Source organism: Rissa tridactyla, chromosome 20 (assembly GCF_028500815.1).
Source record: "Rissa tridactyla isolate bRisTri1 chromosome 20, bRisTri1.patW.cur.20221130, whole genome shotgun sequence".
NCBI classification, from domain to species: Eukaryota; Metazoa; Chordata; class Aves; order Charadriiformes; family Laridae; genus Rissa; species Rissa tridactyla.
The window spans coordinates 2,658,984-2,678,145 of record NC_071485.1 but is presented as its reverse complement, the minus strand read 5'-3'; the positions used below and the strand labels follow the sequence as shown (position 1 = coordinate 2,678,145).

General features: G+C 48.1%; 1 protein-coding gene across 1 annotated transcript in view; it reads left to right on the top strand.

Annotated features, from left to right (window-relative positions):
- Positions 1-19,162, top strand: part of ANTXR1 (ANTXR cell adhesion molecule 1) — a 115,903-nt gene that overhangs the window by 87,748 nt on the left and 8,993 nt on the right. The window contains exon 17 of the mRNA XM_054180828.1: positions 1,016-1,096. Coding sequence (XP_054036803.1) covers positions 1,016-1,096 — 81 coding nt within the window. The remainder of the gene's footprint in view (positions 1-1,015; positions 1,097-19,162) is intronic.

Genomic DNA, 19,162 nt, shown 5'->3' with positions numbered 1-19,162 from the left:
TGACACACGTATTGTATCGCTGCTGAATCTCAATCAGGCCTGAACACTTTGTCTGCATCGCAGAGCAGCATTGCAGCAACGGCAGGGAGGGTCCGACCCCACATCGCAACCAAACTGTCTGCCAACATGAGACTTCAACGCGCTGGGTTTTGAGAAAAACTTGGCCGGGTCTGTGCACGTGCGTTTGGGTCCGAGACCACACAACGAGTTGTCAAAACCAGCGTGATGGGTTGAGCTGCTGTAGGGCAGCTGACACAGAGCTCAGACGAACGGACGGCTTTGAAAAATGTGCGTTACTGCCTGGAAAAGATGCAAATGTTAACTGACACCTGGGGTGGGACTGGGGAGCTTGTGAGAGACCTGGTAACCTGAAGCTCTCTTGGTAGCGTGTAGCCAACACAGAAGATTAAGTGGGCTGTTACACAGCGCCTAGCCGCGACACAACTGGCTTGGCTGTGTGGAGAGACGGTTTGTCAGTCAGTTCCCCCCAGCAGATTGTTTTGACACATAAATCAAAACTATTTGATAGTTCTGTTTCTACAGTGGTCACTTAGAGCTGGAGGGAAGCCGTTCAGCCAGCCAGGGGAGGCGGCAGAATAGTTAGGAAACGCAGCCTATAAATCCACCTGATCGCTTTCTGCGTTGATTTAGCGTTTTGCTAGCAATGATGTCAGGAGCTGAGTAGGTATCAGACTCCTTCAGCCCAGGAGGTATCTAAGTCACCTACTACCTTTGGAGATTTTCAGATTAGTATGTAAAGGCTAGACACGTGGATGCTGTTGACTGTCAGACATGTCTACTTACTGCTCATCCGAAAGCCTCTTCCTTTGCACTTGCACCAAGTTTGGAGCAAGTTTCTGTGACAGAAAACATTGTTCTCCAGCATCTTGTACAATCACACCAAATGGCTGAGTAAAAAATGTGCAGGTCTAAGCTGCGTCGTCCCCGCACGGCACTTTGCACAGCATGCTTGTTCTTGCACAGAAGATAACACTGTTATTTCTTTTGATTGCAGGGGAAATTGGATGCTCTCTGGGTCTTGCTGCGGAAGGGTTACGACCGCGTATCTGTGATGCGCCCACAGCCAGGAGATAAGGTACCGTGCCTCAAAACATGTTTTACGGCTAGGGAAAAATAAAACCCCTCTGAAGTTCCTGACTGCCTTTACATGTGGGACTGAAGGCAGATACTCGCGTCATTCAGTCACGTCTCTCAGCTTTGTTTGCAAGTGCAGTTCGCGCAGGTCAACTGAGACAGCTTCCAGTATGAAAACTGTCCAGGTGTGGTGACACATACACCCATCAAAGAGCCCAGTACAATCTTGCTCTTAGATAATACAGCTGCTTTCAATTACAGAAGTAATTCTAATGAATCGTAAGGAATACTTCTGCATATTTTCATTCATTAAAATCCTACATTCTGGAATAAAACTGTGAACACACATCAACATATATATTTTGCTACACAAGTTTAAACTTCCTGGGCACTTTTACAAAGCAAAGTTTGCAGAATGAAGTTTGGACTGTTGTGTGAGAGGGAGGAAGCATTCCCACATATTTCTAGTAAAAACTGTGTTTGTGCAGATTTCTATACATTAATGTGTGCTCATGGGTGGAAAGAGAAGCCATTGAGGAGAACAGACTAACATCACTTTACAGGAATCACAGAATCAATTGTCAGGGTTGGAAGGGACCCTAAAGCTCATCTAGTTCCAACCCCCCTGCCATGGGCAGGGACACCTCCCGCTAGATCAGGTTGCTCAGAGCCCCATCCAGCCTGGCCTTAAAAAATTCCAGGGATGGGGCTTCCACCACCTCTCTGGGCAACCTGTTCCAGTGTCTCCCCACCCTCATGGTGAAGAACTTCTTCCTAACATCCAGTCTGAGTCATCCCATCTCTGGTTTTAATCCATTCCCTCTAGTCCTACCAGGGATCACGCTGTCTGTGACAGCAGGATACCATAGAACTACCTCTCATCTCCAAGGTACTGATCTGCTCCTTTTCCGTGGAGTTAAATATCTGGGTGCTTCCTAAATAACTGCAGGGAAGTTACCCCGGTCTGTCTCTAGAGGTACGTAGCTGAGCACTGAATGACCAGCACACCCCGTGTGCAGCTCCAAGCGCCCGGCAGACAGGCAGGGACGTGCAGCTGGGAGGGGAGAGCGAGAGCTGCACCTCAGCTTTGAAACTTAGCCTGTGTTCAAGGTACGCAACCTGGGTGAATTGAAAGCCCTGGGGTAGCCATTAGACATCCCCTAACCCCTTGCAATTTCGATGGTTGCACCCAGTTGCCCAGGGCCGTTCCCATTCCAAGGGTGGAGATTCAACACCTCTCTGAGCCGCTCTCCATAGTCACCTCATGGCGAAAGATGCCCCTTGTATTAATGTCTTATGCCATTGCTTTACACACCTCCGATATAAACCAGGAAAGGAGACTGGAGTTGCTTCAGGAATTTATTTGGCCCAAAGCATAAGAAATATGTAGCATTGTGAAGCCTTCAAGAAACTCAACTGCATATGAAACAACAATGTAATTTTTGGGTGGGGAATCATAGTTCTGTAACATTTGGCTCCCTCTAAGGTTTTCCACTGAACGCAGGACCGATGGACTATTATGAATAAAAAGGTTTAATATTTTATTCCTTCAGGGGGAAGACTTGCTAAAATATCTTCACTGAGTGTGATACGGATTTTACTATGTCAGAACATACAGATTGCTAATGCCTGGCAGTTTTCCCACAGAAATCAGGGTTTGAATTCAGGATGCCTATTCCACGCATAATTTTTTTTGACTTAACAAGCTAAGATTATTTACGTGGAAGATGCTAGGGAAAACCGAGAGCAGTTTAAGTGAAGCCGACACAGTTAGCAGCAATTTATCTTAGCGCGACTGACAGCAGGCTCCGTCTCTTCTTGGTGACGTATCTCTCAGACGTGCGGTTCTGTGCGCTGTCGGCACAAGCAACAGCAGAATTGGCCCATGCAGGTGTTAGATGATCCAGGCTCAAAGTGAACTAAGCTCTTTATGATTCTGCCATGCTAGAAAGGATCTCTGACTTGGGTGCAAGTATAATTTAGTGTCAAAGGGAAGCTGGCTGAAAATGCACCCAGGCTTACAGCTGCTAAAATACCTGTTTCTCTCCAGCTGGCTCCTGGAAGGCTTGCAAACATTTGGGCACTTCCCTGTGTAGATACGACGTGCTTCTTGGACTTTCTGTGAGGGTGGACTGCTCTTAGAACATTTGTTTTCCTTCATGTAAACAAACATACGAACCTGAGCGTTTGTCGTCTTTGAATAACCATGTGCGACCCTCTTGATGTTGTTAATCACTTTCAGACTTAAGTGAGCTGTTTATATTTATTCCTTTACAGTACTGACATAACTACCGGGTGATGCCACTCCCAACAGTACCGGCAAAACCAATATGAGAACTCCCTGTAAAACACTAAAATGACATTCATTAGTTTACACAGCTGAAATGGCATAATTGGGCAGGGTTTCCCCTCCCCTGTTCAGCAAAAATGTGGGGGTTGTTCCCCTTCTTCAGATTTAAAGCGGGGAGAAGAATCTGGGTTTCAGATCTAAGAAACCCAGACCTGGGTTCAGCTCTAAGATCTCTGAGTCATCTTGCATCTCGCTATAGGCGTTCCCCGTGATTTGGATTCTGATTTTAGTCTGTCATACCTCGCTTTCTCCTTTGTAGATGTCGAAAGTGATTTTACCAGAGCTGGACGTTGGGAAGGTTGACTTCACAACATTTAGAGGCTTCTGTGCAAGGAACTGGGAAGGAATGAAGCATTGTTGCTGTTAACTGAACTACCACAATCTACAACTGTGCCCTGGGAGACAAATTAGTCAAAAAGTAAAGCAAAAGGTTGCAAAAATAGTTGCAAAATTTGCACCTCACAAAATAATGAGACCCTAAGCCCTAGCTGATTCCTGCCAAACTCCCTCTTTTCTTCTCTCTGTAACTGTTCTTCTAAGAGAAATTTAAATGCATGTCTAAACCTCAGGATACAAAGGCTGCATGATTGAGGCTACGTTAGGGCTAGTGGCTTCTTCCAGGTCAGCAAACATCAAATATTATCTTAGAAAACACATTTCCGTGTTGGCGTGATTGGAAATGCAGTGGGAAGGTCAGTGCTGAATCGATGGGGACGGCTGTGGGAAACATCTGCCAGCGCGGACTGCAGCTTCAATGCAGGTAGTCCTGAGTCAGGGTGAACAGTTCAATTTCCTTGCAAGAAAAAATATCAAGGAAAAGGAGCAATTCCGCAGAAAATCTTTTTTGAAATGAAACTTGTCTCCGTAGGACAGTGTTGCAAAAGAAAAGGATCGAATGTGTTACACTGAAACGATGGGGAATTTCTACCCGTGCAAACAACTGTGGGGCTGGAATCTTCTGCCCGGAAAGTCAGGGCTGGTTTTAATGAGCTTGGATCCAATCCCTGCCACTAGCTTGGAGACATTTCACCAGTATCACAATGAGAGGGCCTCTGGATTACTTATCAACGCAGCCCTTCCTCTGAAGTGGATGTTTGGTAATAAAAGTTTAATAACCTGTTCATCATTTCCTTCATCCAGCCTGGGACATGGCTCTTGGCATCCCTCCAGGTTGCAACAACATTCACAGGGACAGCATTTCGTCCCTTCGTTGTCCAAAGACAGGACCGCTTCTGTGATGGATGCACGGCCTGCGCACTGGGTCACTGAGCAGACACATTTATACACCTGGTCACGTGCCAGGAATACCACCAAGCATATGGTATGTCTGATGGCTGACAGCTAGTGTGAGGAAGGTGCCTTTTACACAGGGCTCTGAGATATGGCACGTCACCTCCTTGACCTGACGTGCAGACTGAGGCCAACTGGCTGTATCCAACAGGTTTAGATATTCCTAGTGCAGGAGCTGCTGAAGAACAGCACTGTGGAGGACATTCACACCATGGCCGCCCTGCACATGCACACACACAGAATCACAGAGTGGCAGGGGTTGGAAGGGACCTGTGGAGATCATCTCCTCCAACCCCCTGCCAGAGCAGGGTCACCCAGAGCAGGTGGCACAGGGACGCCTCCAGGCGGGTTTGGGATGTCTCCAGAGACGGAGACTCCCCCACCTCTCTGGGCAGCCTGTGCCAGTGCTCTGCCACCCTCACAGCAAAGAAGTTCCTCCTCATGTTAAGATGGAACTTCCCATGGTCAAGTTTGTGCCTGTTACCCCTTGTCCTGTCCCTGGGCACCACTGAGAAGAGCCTGGCCCCATCCTCCTGACACCCCCCCTTGAAGTATGTATAAGTGTTGATAAGGTCCCCCCTCAGTTGTCTTTTTTCCAGACTAAAAAGACCCAAAGCCCTCAGCCTTTCTTCATAGGAGAGGTGTTTGAGTCCCCTCATCATCTTGGTAGCCCTTTGCTTCCCCTCTACAGCAGTTCCCTGTCCTGCTGGAACCGGGGAGCCCAGAACTGGACCCAGTGCTCCAGATGGGGCCTCCCCAGGGCAGGGCAGAGCAGAGGGGGAGGATGACCTCCCTCCACCTGCTGGCCACGCTCTTCTGGATGCCCCCCAGGATGCCATTGGCCTTCTTGGCCACCAGGGCCCATCGCTGGCTCATGGTCATCCCGTTGTCCCCCAGGACTCCCAGGTCTCTTTCCACAGAGCTGCTCTCCTGCAGGTCACCCCCAACCTGTCCTGGTGCGGGGGGTTATTCCTCCCCAGGGGCAGCACCCTACACTTGCCCTTGTTGAATTCCATAAGGTTTGTCTCTGCCCAGATCTCCAGCCTGTCCAGGTCTCTCTGGATGGCGGCACAGCTTTCTGGGGTGTCAGCCACCCCCCCCAAATTTGTGTCACCAGCAAACCTGCTGAGGGTGCACTCTGTCCCTTCATCCAGGTCATTGATGAATATATTGAACGGGACTGGACACAGACACCTTGATGCTCTCCCAGCCCCGTGTTTCTGGTGTAGGGCTTCCCAACACTAAAGATTAGCCGGTGGGGAAGAGCTGTAAGCGTCGTTTTGGCAGTGGTGAGCTAGCTCTAAATTCCTGTGGCCTCTCTGTGTGATTCTAAATAGCTCCTTTGGACCAGGCAGCATGGGCCAGGGCTGCAGCAAGGACAGACTTGGTCCTCACCAAAATCTTCAGCATGGGTGAATGGTGGCAAGTCTGCTGGCTTTCATAGCTGTCCACTGGCAAGTTTAGGTTTGGTCCTGTTCTGCTCTGCTGGGAAGCGTAGGTAAAGGAGTGCTCTACCCAGCTTGTCAGAGCTGGTATCGACAACTCCCAAATCAGTCGTGTGGTTTTAAAGTGGAGGCACGGCTGGTTTGAAACTTCAGCCCCGCTGCCCTGGTGTAAACCCAGCCTTGCCAGTCGCGGGAGACAGGCAGCTTCAGGCGGTCAGAAGCAAGGCTTTGAGGTATTGCTGCACAAGGCAGGGCAGCTCCAGCTTTCCAGCTTTCCCCTGACTGCCTGACTTCAGCCCGATGCCATGCTTTCACAGGGTGCCGTGCTGCCTGCTGTTGCCAGAGGGGACCAGGCCACCCATCGTGCCTCTCCCAGGTGCTCTGCAGGACTGCTGGGCGATGGAGGCTGGGCTGGGTGCTCTGGTTCGTCTACCTGGCGCTCACCCAGAGGAGTTTCAGACTAACTAGCTCAGTTTCAACCATACCGTGCAGCTGCCCAGCGTAGACTGCATGGCACAAGCTGAGTAAGTACTTCGGAGTTACTTAGCAGCAACCCAGCACGCCCACGCTGCCAGCTACCTACAGACTACCAGCCCTAGCAGTCTTACAGCATGGATGTGTCCTGGGAATGACAGAAGCAGTGATTAGCAAAGCATCCTACAGTAACCGGCAGCCTCGAACAGAGCCACCAGATTAAAAACCTACCACGTGGTGCATTCTCAGGCTAGATAAATATTCAAACCCTTGCAGGCAAAATTTATGGCTAGTAAAGAGGAGCCTGAAATTTGCGGACAGGAGCCTTTGACCATATGATATTCCTAAAAGCTAGGAAATTCCTGAAAGCCATTCGTACGTCCTTCCTTCTCTTTCCTGAAGAAAGGAAGGAAGCAGATTCAGACTCTTGGTGTTGTTGAATGGGCACTTTAATTCACCCACTGGTCAACACAAAAAAGTGAAGCCAGATGAAAAATAACTGAAAGGCATCTCTGTTTGCTTTGGAGCCTGAAAAGGAATTGGACAAATCCCAGGGTTACATCATTTTCATATATAAGCAATCCCTTGCTATAATCAGTTACTTTATCCACTGCCAGAACATTAGCTGAGCCGTTCAAAAAGGTTGCTTGCGTACTTCAAAAAGGTTGCTTACTTCAAGGGTAGTGACTAATAAAGTTGCAATCCGTATACATTGCAATGGATAATGCGGGGCCTGAAGCTTAGATTCCAGTCCTCCTCCTCTGTGTGACCTCAGACGATCCCTTCCCTTTGCCTCTTGTCTCTTCACGCCCTGACCCCTTCCACCAAGGTTGAGCTGCCCTGTGCTAGGTCTGGTTCTTCACTGCGAGGGGTACAGTTCTAGAAATAACTGATTGGTAAGTGCTGGATCCAGGGTTAGATGGTTCCGGACAAGAGAGAGCTGATACCTCTTCAAGGAGAACTGCGGGAAAGGACTCCGGCCCGTAGCGTGGCAACAGCCTGAGCCGGAATCTTACCTGGCTTTGAACAGTACAGCTCCGTGAAAGCCATGGCTTTGGATATCAGCAACAGGTCCTGAATAGCGTGGGGTTGTGTCCGCAACAGCTGGCCACGCGCCTCTCTGCGCTTGCAAGGAGCAAACTTTGGTCTGGTTTGCAGAAGGCTTTGAAAAATGCTTCTTTTATCCCAAAGCGAAAGGGAGAGAGAGGGATGTTCGGGACCTGTTTTGAAGTGCACCCAGAGAGGCCGAGATGCACAAAAAGTTTGTGAAATTCTTTTTTTTTTTTTTTTTGGAGTCAAACCTGGAAATGGTCTGCGTTTACCAACAGACACAGATGTTTCCAATAAGACAAGGAAGTCAGAGTCACATGGGATTCCTGTGGTCTTCTCACATTTTCGAGAGACTAGGTTCGCATTCCTGTCAGCATTAATGAGGTTATTTTTACATTCAAAACATCACCAGATAGGGGTGATGTACAAAAATATATATATTTTTAGAGAACCTTATCGCTTTTATAGTGGAGTAAGGCAATGCTTATTTGTGTGAATTGTCACTTAGCACAGGATCCAAATAATTGGTGTCTCTTTGGAGTGTCAGTTGCACTTCCTTGATAAACATTGTTCTGTCAGGAATTTATAAGGAGATTATTAAAATGTGCGTCAAACTCAGACTTGGCCAGGAACACCTCAATCTGGCGGCAAATTATATTTTAGATTTTTATTGCATTGTATTATCGCATTTTCCTTTTGTGTCGTATAGGTAAATGTAGATGAGTGTAAATAGGGAGTAAAAGTATAACAAAACCATGTGTAATTATAGGTAAAGATGTATCCTGCCTAGATTAACAAAGTTGAAGGGAGAGGAGCTTTTTCCAGAACAGTTTGGCAAATTTACTGCTGAAATCACATAAGCTCATATCTTCTTAGATCTCAGCGACACAGTTCTGGTACAAATTGTGGTTAGTTACGACAAGAGGATGAGGCTACAAAATACATGGCAATGTCCCCATTAAAGTAATCGCGATTGTTCTTTTTGCAATGAAAGGAAGGATGTGTGTGTGTGCGTGTGCTGACATAAAAAAACCCCAGCTTAATATAAACAGAACGGTCAGAGTATGAAATAAGACAAATTTGCAGCCAAATTGCATGAATCTTCGCTACAGAAAAGCACCGGTTTTCAACAAAAGCTTGCAAAACTCCCTCTGCCCTACAATCGCACATACTGCAGTGAAATGCCAAAACCTCAAATTAACTTGATTTCTGGCTTCACCCTGAGTGCTTTGTGCAGTAAGGAGTTCAGATGACCCCTCTGGATTATATCAGCCATTCATCCCAAATGACTAGTTTTTGTGAAGGGCCCAATTCTGCAAAGCAAGGACTTGCTCCTGCCTGTGAAGTCCCGCTGCATTTCTGGAGAACCACTGGAGCACGCGACCCAGCGCTGCTGACCAGGGACCCACCTCTACACAGCTGTGCGGCGGGGGACGGCAAAGAGCTGTCCTACCCCAGCCAATAACGGCCTGGAAGTCTTCAGCTGGATAGCCTTTTAATTTGCATGCTGCTAGTGTAATTCTAGATCTTAGATCTAGGTGTCCAACTGAGCTGCAGGTTTGTGGGCTATTCTCAAGTGCCAGCAGGGAGATCGGAGGTTTGGGCACTAGACTGGAGTCGAAGCTTAGCGTCAGTCCAGTCTCTGCCACTGCCACACGGAGTGACCTTGACCAAGCCCCTTAATCGCCTCCCGTTTCTCAGAGGCTTTTCCTGTCCTCTAAATGAGGCTAATCCAACATATTTTCTTTCCCAAAGCATTTGTGAAAGTGGTTGGAACTCGGTAATAAATGTACAGGATTAGCAGGAGCCCTGGCTGTGGGCAGGGACAGCTGTGTCTGCAGGTTTGTGGCTGGGTTCGCACAGTGGCCTGTGGGTGCAGGGCGTTACAACGTGATGCGAACGGCACGGAGATTCAGCGTCTGGAGGTCCAGGTCTGTACATTTTAGATCTGTATGGTGCTCTCACGTAGCTTAAAGTAGAAGTCCAGCAGTGTTTCTTACAGAGTTAATTTTTCTTTTGCAAGCTGAGGTGTTACAAGAAGAAACTCGGTGGGCGCCAGGAGCTAGCTTTGCCGGGTCTGTCCACACGGCATCTTTGGCACCTATGGCAGGAGTTCACCTGTTTCAGCAGACCGTAATTCTCAGTTCATGGGACAGCCCCCCAAGGGGGCAATCGTCATTGTGTCTGAAAAATGCAGGGGAGGAAAAAAGCAGCCTGAATCATTACCACGTTACAGTCAAATTTCCTCCTTCTCTGTCTGTTCTTGTGCTTTCAAAAAACCTGAAAAACTTTTAATGTGCTGCACAGAATTGGGTATTTCACAGAGGGGATTAGCATTGGCTGCTGTGCCATTTGAGGAACGTGTCTTTTTATTTCTGGCAAATTCAAACTCTCAGAAAACAAAGTCTCCTTTCCAGGACTTCCCCTGTCTTGTGGAGAAAGCTGTGTACTTGAAAAAACCTGTCTGGGAAATAACTAGTCGTTTCTCACTCCCCACACAGTGCTGAAATAGAAGGAAATTAAATCTAAACTAAAAAGAGAGGGACGGTGATGCCGCATAGCCTGGGGCCTCGCTCCGTCTTCGTTACAGTGGTGTGCTCATACGCTCCAGCCATCAGCTCAAATCAAACCCATGGTGCCAGGCGCTGGGTGGTTGTAAAATAAAACCAGCATCTCGGCCTTGTTTGAGGCAAGGGGCGAGAGCAAGTATAGACAGATACAGTGAGAAACACTGAGACAATGTGGTCGTGCTAATTTATCTGAATGCTAAATAGTAGATCTACAACACCAGCTGGAATAATCCATTGATGTAATTCAAATCCTCCTTTAACCACAAGGAGTGACTTTTCTTGCTAGTTTATTCTCCCTCGGCACATCTCCCGTGCGGCTTCCAAAGAAGGAGCAGTGCAAAGCTCCAGGCCAAACTGACCCTATGTGTGCATGCACGCGTTAGAGCCCGGAGCAGGCACTGCCTCTGCGGATCAGGCCGTAGGAGGGGGAGAGCGTAAAATTCTTGCTGGGGCAGAGCAATACTCTTCTGGAGTAGTGGGACGGGGCATTAAACGGTCAGGCGCGTCTAACTGCGCAAAACTTGCGGAAAGTATTTTTGTTTGCCAGAGGACAGATGTCTGGGTGCAAGCACTGAGATGGCGACGTGGGTTTCTCCATCTAACTCGGTACCACCTCCCCTCTTGATACAAAGGCAGGTGCTTGCATTTGCGCTCTGGTTCCTCTTCCCCTCCCATCCTCCCTGGCCCGAAGCACACAACTGTATTTTGCTCCTCTGAGTATGAAACGGCGTTTGTCCAGATTTTGGTACAGCTCTGAAACCGTCACGAGTGCTGAGCTTTACTGTGAAGTGTCATTTGCATTGAGGCAAGAAATTAACCTGCTTAAGTGTTGACTTGAGATTTCCAGAGCAGCAAGGGACTGGGCAAGCGCTCTGCGCAGAGGATATTCCTGCGCGGGGCTCGTGGAAAGGGCGGCCTTTGGTATAACTAGCTGAGAAATAAAAGGGGTTCCTAGTTTGTTTTAAAGAGCAGAAGGCAAAACAAGCCAGTGCAACGGCAGAGTTCAGACTTTCCTTTGCGTGGAGTGAGTAGTTCGGCAGCAGTGCGGTGAATTGAAACAACTATTGGAGTAAAACCCTTACTGGGGCGGTGCAATGATAGCAATGCTGTGCCGTGGGGGTAGAAGTGCAGAACCCAGGAGACCAGATGCAGAAAAACATCTAGGTATGTAAATTCTCACAGAAAACATTGCAGATTTCTTCAGCAGGTGTTTAGGTTCTTAGAAATCGGTAAAAACATAGGAAGTGAAACTCCTATAACAGAAAGAATAAGATTTTCATGCAGAGACGAAGCACCTTCTGGCAGATGTCTGGAAAACCCATCTCTCCCATGCACGTTTCTTGCTGAGTGAATGTTGATGTTGCATTTGTGTTGTGTTTCCCTCATGCAGCTTCCAGCAGTGGGCTGGACTTACTCTCCTTATCCTTATGGGAAAGCAAGGTCATTGTTTCCTGTGGGATCGCAATAAATTCCTGAAAATAAGCAGCAGCCCCAGCTGAAAAATTTGGACTGCGTCTGGGTCCATCTGCACGGAGAACTGGTGAGGGGAACCCTAGGTCTTACATCAGCGGTCAGGGGGCCCTCAGGGACTTGTTAGGCACGCAAAGTCACCCAGAAACAAAAGCACCGCCGGCAGACGTTTACCTGTAGTCGAAGGCACTGAAAGGGATGACTTAAACTACAGTTTAATTCAATCCCTGGCTCCCGTCCTGGATGTGAAAGCATGTGGTACCTGTAGGACCCGGGGCAAACCTCCTGCACCAAGCGCAAAAAGAGCAAATGGTGTCAGATTGGAGATTTAGGAGGGAAGTTGTGAAGACAAAGGCGCCGTGGATGTAGGAGTGGGACAGTTGGTAGGCTCCCGCCGCACCAGTGTGTCACACAGCAGACGGGTTGAAGCATAACAGGTATCCCTGGCATCAAGGTGTGTAAGTGCCAACAGCCGCAGAGCCCAGCTTCCTGAGCCGTTCCTGTTAATACGCATACAGATTCCCACCACGTAAGTGGTATTGCGGAAGAGCCATAAAGAGACACGCTGGTGCACGGCAGGGCAGCAGCCGCCCTGTGTGGGTGGCTGATGTAACCCCCGCTGGCCTGGTCCCGCTTTACGCAATGCTCTTCTGCTGCCGGGGCTTCAGCTCTCCCTCCTGCCTCTGCTGTGACTGGTGTCCCACCGAAGCCTGTGGGTACTGTGCCGTGTGTGCCGCCCCTTGCCCACGGCAAGTGGATAAGCAAAGCCCGTTCTCCCTCCAAGAGGAGCACGATACTCTACAGGTAACAAAGAACCCCTTCCTGTATGTCCCCACAAGCAGCAGGTGTCTGTTCTTGGTAAATCACGGCCTGCGTCCCACCCCGTACCACCAGGAACTTACAGACCGCGGGGAGCACAAAGGCAGTTTATTTCAGTGTTGGTACCGGTGACTGGTCATCAGCCGTTACGCACTTGCAATAAACTCAGCTGTTAGCAGGTTCATGAGGAACTGTAAAGCCCATTAAGTGTTGCTGGCACACAGGAATATGGTTTTTAACTTAAGGCTGCATTGTTAGAGCTATATCAAGAATGCAGAAGGAATGTGGCAGTTAGCCTGGGCCTTTGCTTGGAGTGCACAAATCCAATGAAGCCGTCCCCAAAGCCGTAATTATTTCTTCATAATTGGATACTGAGGAGTAAATTCTGCCACACAAACCTCCAGTGACTTCAGTGAAAGTCATGAAATCTGCTTCATTATAGATTAGCCAAGATGAATGGTAATATGGGAAGGCTGGGTTTTAGTAATTAGCTATGAATATCACAAAGCACATGAGAAAAATCTATCATCCTGGAAAGTGCCCCGAGTCCTCTCTCATTTTGAATTAGGAGTCTGTTCTAGAGATGAGGAAATTCAGACGTAGGGTAATTGTCTGATTTCACATCAAGCTGTCTCACGGTGTCATGAATAGAAACCTCCTCCTGAAACAAAGAACAGAAACCAGGAGATACGATTCCGAATTCACCTGCTTTAAATGCGAGACCGCATTCTCTTTTCAGACCTGAGAATAAGGCCAGCGGTGCGCGCTCCCCGGTCACGCCCCCCACACCTATACGTTGCTCTGTCGCTACTTGCTTGATGACTCTTCTTTCTGCAGACTCAAAACCGCACAGGAGCTAATAAAGAGCCATTGTTTAACCCATCATTAAGTCTCAGCTAGCAGGTTTCTGTTGATAGGCTGCAGGGCTTGAGAACAAAATTGTAACCTTTCCGCGCATACCCTTGCTGTGTGGTTTTCCATTAATAGCCATGGAAAAGTTAACCTAAACATTAGCTCTTTTTCCTGGAACTAACAGCTCCACAGCCAAAAGCCCGGTGATCCGCTCATCAGCGTCCAGCACTACTGCAAAGCCGACTGCTCGTTACTGTAAAATCAAAGCACAGAGCTGGCTCTCGGACCACCGGACCACTGGTTGTGAAGCAGGGGGTAGCCAGCTCATGAAGGAGCGCGTCCCAGTCATATCTCGATCCAGGGCAAAATTTCCCCTAGACAGAATTACAAGGTTATGCCTTTAACGTTGACGGTCAGAGATCTGCCTCAGAAGCAAATCTAGCAAACAGGGATTGCAGGGTTGGGAATTATTTCTCACTAAATATTGGTAGGACAATGTTCAGCGGACAGTAATTCCCGTTTCCTCGAGCCGTTAGCACTGCCCTGCACAGGGTAGCTCTCCTGAGTCAGGTAACGTGAAAACAGCCATTGAATTGTGTTCTTCTCACGTTCACATCGTGGAAGATCCTGTCCTGAGCTGTGCCTCGTCTTGTTTGCCCAAAGACAAATTGCACCCAGAGAGATCCTCCCCGGATCACTGATTCTGGAAGAATAGATCCTGCAGGCTCTTTCTATCTCTCCAGAGGGATGTTTACCACTATCCTTGATTAGTTGTTCCAGTTATCGCTGCCAAAAGAATGTGTTTCATTTTTCATTTGAATTTTTCTCTCTTTTCCTCATACCCAGTAGGTTTTGTTATTCAACCTCCAGATGAAAGATTACAATCCTGTGTGAGGCAGCGTCTTTGATGTGTCACCCAGCAGCTCTCCAAGACTAGCTACCTCTTTCCAGAAAGACAATGGGAAGAATGACCAGATCTTCCTGGAAATGACACCCATCCCATTACACTGTAAATAAGCCAAAACTAGCTCCTGCAAAAGTCATCAGGCCTGTTTGCTGACATACAAATGCCCACTCATCACCAAAAGAGCCACGCTCCTGAACTCTGGCACAAGCCAAAGGCTGAGGCTATTAAGCTCATTCCCACACTCAAATTTGGCAAGGTGGAAGCCTGTATCATCTTGTTTCACTTTTTGTAGGAGTTTGCACTGAATGTTTTCTTTTCAGGAGGTTCCCCGGCTGGTTCAGTCCTGCATACTGTACTTACAGATATCAAGAACCAGAGGCTGGCAGAGCACTGGGTATTATCTGGGTTGTGGCAGCTGAAGAGCCAGGCACAGACGAGAAGTTATGAGTAAGCTTATGAGTAAGATTTCAACTGGAGGTTGAATTGGCAGAACCACTGTTTGTACTGCGGGGCCCTCAGACGCACAGCGCTATATGCATAGGTATACGCAAGCTTTAGTCATAAGCCAACGTGACCGAGACGATACTCTAAATAAGCCCTTACTTATTTCAAATTCTGTGAAAGATCTGCAAAAATTGCAGCATGTCGTGATGTTTAAAGGAGTTCCCTCTGTTCTTCAATATATACATGAACAGAACAAGATCATAAATACAAATACAGACCATTGCTTTAATATCTGAATAGACCAAACCATATTGAGGCATCAAAGGCAGTTAGGCGGTTTTTCTGCTTCTTTTTTCCTTCTGAGTTTCGACAGGCTGCTTGTCTGCAGAGTGGGAGACGGCTTCCGATGTAATTGGAGTTCGGTGTCTGTGGGTAAGATCACATGTCGCTAGGTTTGATAATGTGCGTGCCGTTCTCGTTTGGGGTAGATCCCACCTCCTTACTGCCTTCAGAAGGAAACACCAATTTGAAACCACCCTGTTCCTGGGAGTTAGAAAGCCAAATCTAGCATGGTGTGTAGTACTGAGACCTGACAGAAAACTCTGGATCTTGCTCCAAACTTTATAACTCTGTAGTACCTTCACAAGGTCTTCTAAGGACCATAGCAGTCCCTAGTTTTCATTGCTGCCTCCGCAATAAGAGACCAGGTTATTATAACACTGTTGGAGTGATGATCTTATCAATGGAAGTCTTCCTCTTAAATTTGGGAGAAAATAGGTCAAGCCTCCAATTTCTTATTTTTTGAGTTGCCAAGGTGGCAGGAATGCCTTGGGAATAGTAGGTTTTATGACCAACACTGAGTTCTAGGCTCCATATTTAGTAATGAGACACAGATGGGAATGGTTTTGTTGCGGTGATGTTTTATCACGAAATGAGACAGTTTTAATAGTTGTCTGGTGACTAACAGATACAGAGGTAGCCGTATAATTAGTGTGCTTGCTGCAGGAGGCAGTGTTTCCTGGCATCACCAGGAATACTCTGCACAGGCTGATCTCACTGAGAGGGGCTGGCTAACAAAGCCCAGAAGCTAGTTAACAGTTTCCTAAAACTGTCTCCAGACACCCTTGTGTGATTTAAAAGGCAGCACGCTGCCAGCTCAGGTCATGCAAGCAGGAATATTTCAAGCTCGTGGAATCCTAGCACGTGGCAGAAGCTGCCTGGTATCATGGGGGTTATCTTGGCGGGAGTTCAGAGCAGCAAAACCCCCTGGGAACCCAAGAGCTCCCCGGCCGATGCTGTTTCCCGAATGATAAAATGTTGCTGGGAAGCAGATTTGGATTATTCTCACCCTGTTTTTTTCCCAGTATCACCTTTGTCCAGGCACAAAGGGAAGCATTTTTGGAGAGAGGTTTTGTAAAGTACCCTATGCAAAGGCCACTTTGACAAGAGGGGCTCCACACCATGTTGGCTACGGGCAATTTTTCTCTGTAGCCGCAGGAGAGGCGGCATGAGCTGTCTGTGCCATTTGGCTCTTGCAGGCTGCGGACAGGCAAACCTCGGCTTACCGCCTTCCTCTCCCTCGGGGGCTCGGAGCTGCTATCAGATCCACTGGGACTCTCTGCTCTGTGTTTCTTCTCCTCTCCCCACTCATCACCTTCACAGATGTTTGCGTGAGTTTTATGCCTGGACTGAGTTCAAATCAAGCACCCGGGATCCATGGCAGGGAGGGGTTGGCTTGGAGAATGTAGCGTTAGTTTCTCTCATCCCTGTATGTGCTTTGCTTTTAAAGTAGCTACAGTTTAGTAAATCATCTCTTTGCAGAGACTCGTGGTAACTCCCACATATATTTAATGTTTGCCTGTTACTCATTTGGCCAGTATCTCCTACAAGTTTTTGTGCATGCTTGATTCAGAATCAGGTATCAAATCCCAGGATAATTTTTATATTTCTTTTTTTTTTTTCCCTCTCCTCTCCCTCCCTTTTCCCTTTTCTCCTTCTTTCTCTTTCTCTTCTCTTTATTTCTGTTTTTCTTTTTGTTTCGCTCTCCTCTTTCTCATAACAACAGGGTAAACCAGGATATTGTTTATGGAAAGTTTGAATTACTAATGACCCATACAAAACAACATTAAGGATCATATCTTTTCCGGTGTGTCTTTTTAAACCCAGGAGCTCAGAAGCCAGTCCCAGTGTTTTATGATCTTAAAGTGTTGATATTTTTCCAGGCATTAATTCCAGCTTGATAGGAAACCAAGAGAAACAGAAACATTTTTCATCTCCGCTTCAGAAAAATGTGCTCCATCTTCCTCTGCTAGGGAGGGAATGGTGCTGCTCTGGGACTGGCTTCCCTATCCTAAATCACCTTTCCTCTGTGCCCCGCGTGAGCCCTACCCTGAACAGCCGGAGCCACAGAGAGCAGGGTTGAAATGAAACAAAAACCCAAAGCTTCCTCCTAGTTTCAGTCCTGCTGGGATGGAGGTTGGAGAGCTAGCTGGTTAGAGAAAAAAGAAACACTGCCACGTCCCCGGAGAAAGGTCCGTCCTCCCCGCAGCTGGATTCAACCTGCCGAATCCCGGTCAGTGTCTCTGGGCAGGTAGAGGTGTGCACAGGTCATTGTGCACTGGGCTCTAAGTGACGGTCCCTCTCCCAGTTAGTTTCCAGACTCAGATAAAAGCGGAGAGGCGGGAGGAGGTGGGAAGCAGTTTGGACAAGGCTGTGGAGTTCCCAGGAAATGCCACAGCTTGGCTGAGGCATCTGCCGCTCCTTGTGCCTCTGCATGCCAGATCTGTGTCCAAGACACAACTGCCCCAGCCGGCTCTCTTGAATGCTCAGCAACCACCCCCTGTGCTACAGCCTCAGTAGCCCCATGTCCCCGTCACCCCACGTCCCGCCCTTCGCCTTCGATCTTGGCAGCGCTCCTCACTCAACCCGATGTGAAGAGCAAAAGGAAAAGCTCGGATCAAGTGCGCAACCCTACGGCACCCCACATGCAAAGAGCTCGCAGGGCGAGACCGTGGTCAGAGGAGACGAGCCTCCCGCGGCTGAGCGCTTTCTTGTCCTAAAGGCAGCGCTGCCTGCCTTCAGCCCTGAGACAATTAGCTGTTGAAGGTGAAAGAGCAAGGCCGCTCCAAGTAGAATTCATTATGCACATGCCTGCGAGCCGTACTCTGGAAAAACAACATCAGATGTGAGAGTGAATTGCCCTCACTGATTTTGCTGATTCCGCTAAATTTCAGATCTAATGTCTCCATATTGCTTCAATTGTCTCTTCTGAGGCACAGCTGTGACTCTCCCCCCTGAAGCATTGTGGCTGCAGAAAGGGAAATAAAACCTAGCCAAGGCGTTCAACACAGCAGCCTTTTAATATACAGCCTGTTCCCTACGTTCAGACGTTCTGTATCTCCAACTACTGTCTCCCTGCGAGAAAGACTAATAGAATTGACTCCTCTTATTCTCACAGTTGTGGTATAATCTAGTTAAGGAGGGTTTTTTTTTTCCCCCCTGGGATGAAATGTGACTTCCGTTTAAGGGTCCAAAGTAGCGGTTAGTGGAAATGGGTGCATTGCCTGCCAGCTTCTGGATGTTCTGCCACCATCTTCCACATCCACCCTATCTAAATTTGGACGCCTAAATGTGGTGATAAACCTTGGCGGGTAGCCAAGAGGGGCTGCTATCTGGTGGCCATTGAGGCCCTTCTAAAATCACAGTCATGTGAAGGTCCTTATGTTTGCACTGGTGGTAGAGAGATGATCCTGCACACCTCTTACCTGTAGTACCTCAGATGTTCACTCTGGTTTTGCATCCAGATGCCAAGGCTGAACAAGGCATTTGGGCCCATTTATTTAGAGGGTCTGTTACTGCTCACATCAGCCCCCGTTACCTGTGGGCTGAGCTGAACTGTGCTGGCAATGGAGAGCCCCGTAACAGCTTGAGTGGATGGGGGATTAGCCAGCCAGCCTGACCTTCATCCAGACAGTTTTCCAGATAAAACAGCACTGAACCATGGAGTAGGCCAGTGATGCTGATGTTTTGTTTTTCTATCACAATTGCATGGTACAAAGCCCAGCTGTGAATCAGGGCCCCCTTCTGGTAAGTGCAGGTGGGAAAACACATCTCTTGCCATGCATTTCAGAGAAAGCTGGGTCTTCCGGAGCAGTAGGATTACTTGCTTGTGGTCACACTCTGGCTAGCACAACCTCTGCGCTTCTGTGTCTCGTACCGTACTGCTACATACCAGTTGAGAGCCCTGTCTAACATCCAGCATTTTGGTTAAAGTAGCTCTCATCCTCCTGGGTCTGCTCTGCATGTCTACCCAGGGCACTAGTAAACATTTTCTGCCTCTCCTGTGCAATGGCATAGTAATTTGTTTCCTGGATATCTCCTTGTCATTCAATCTGAC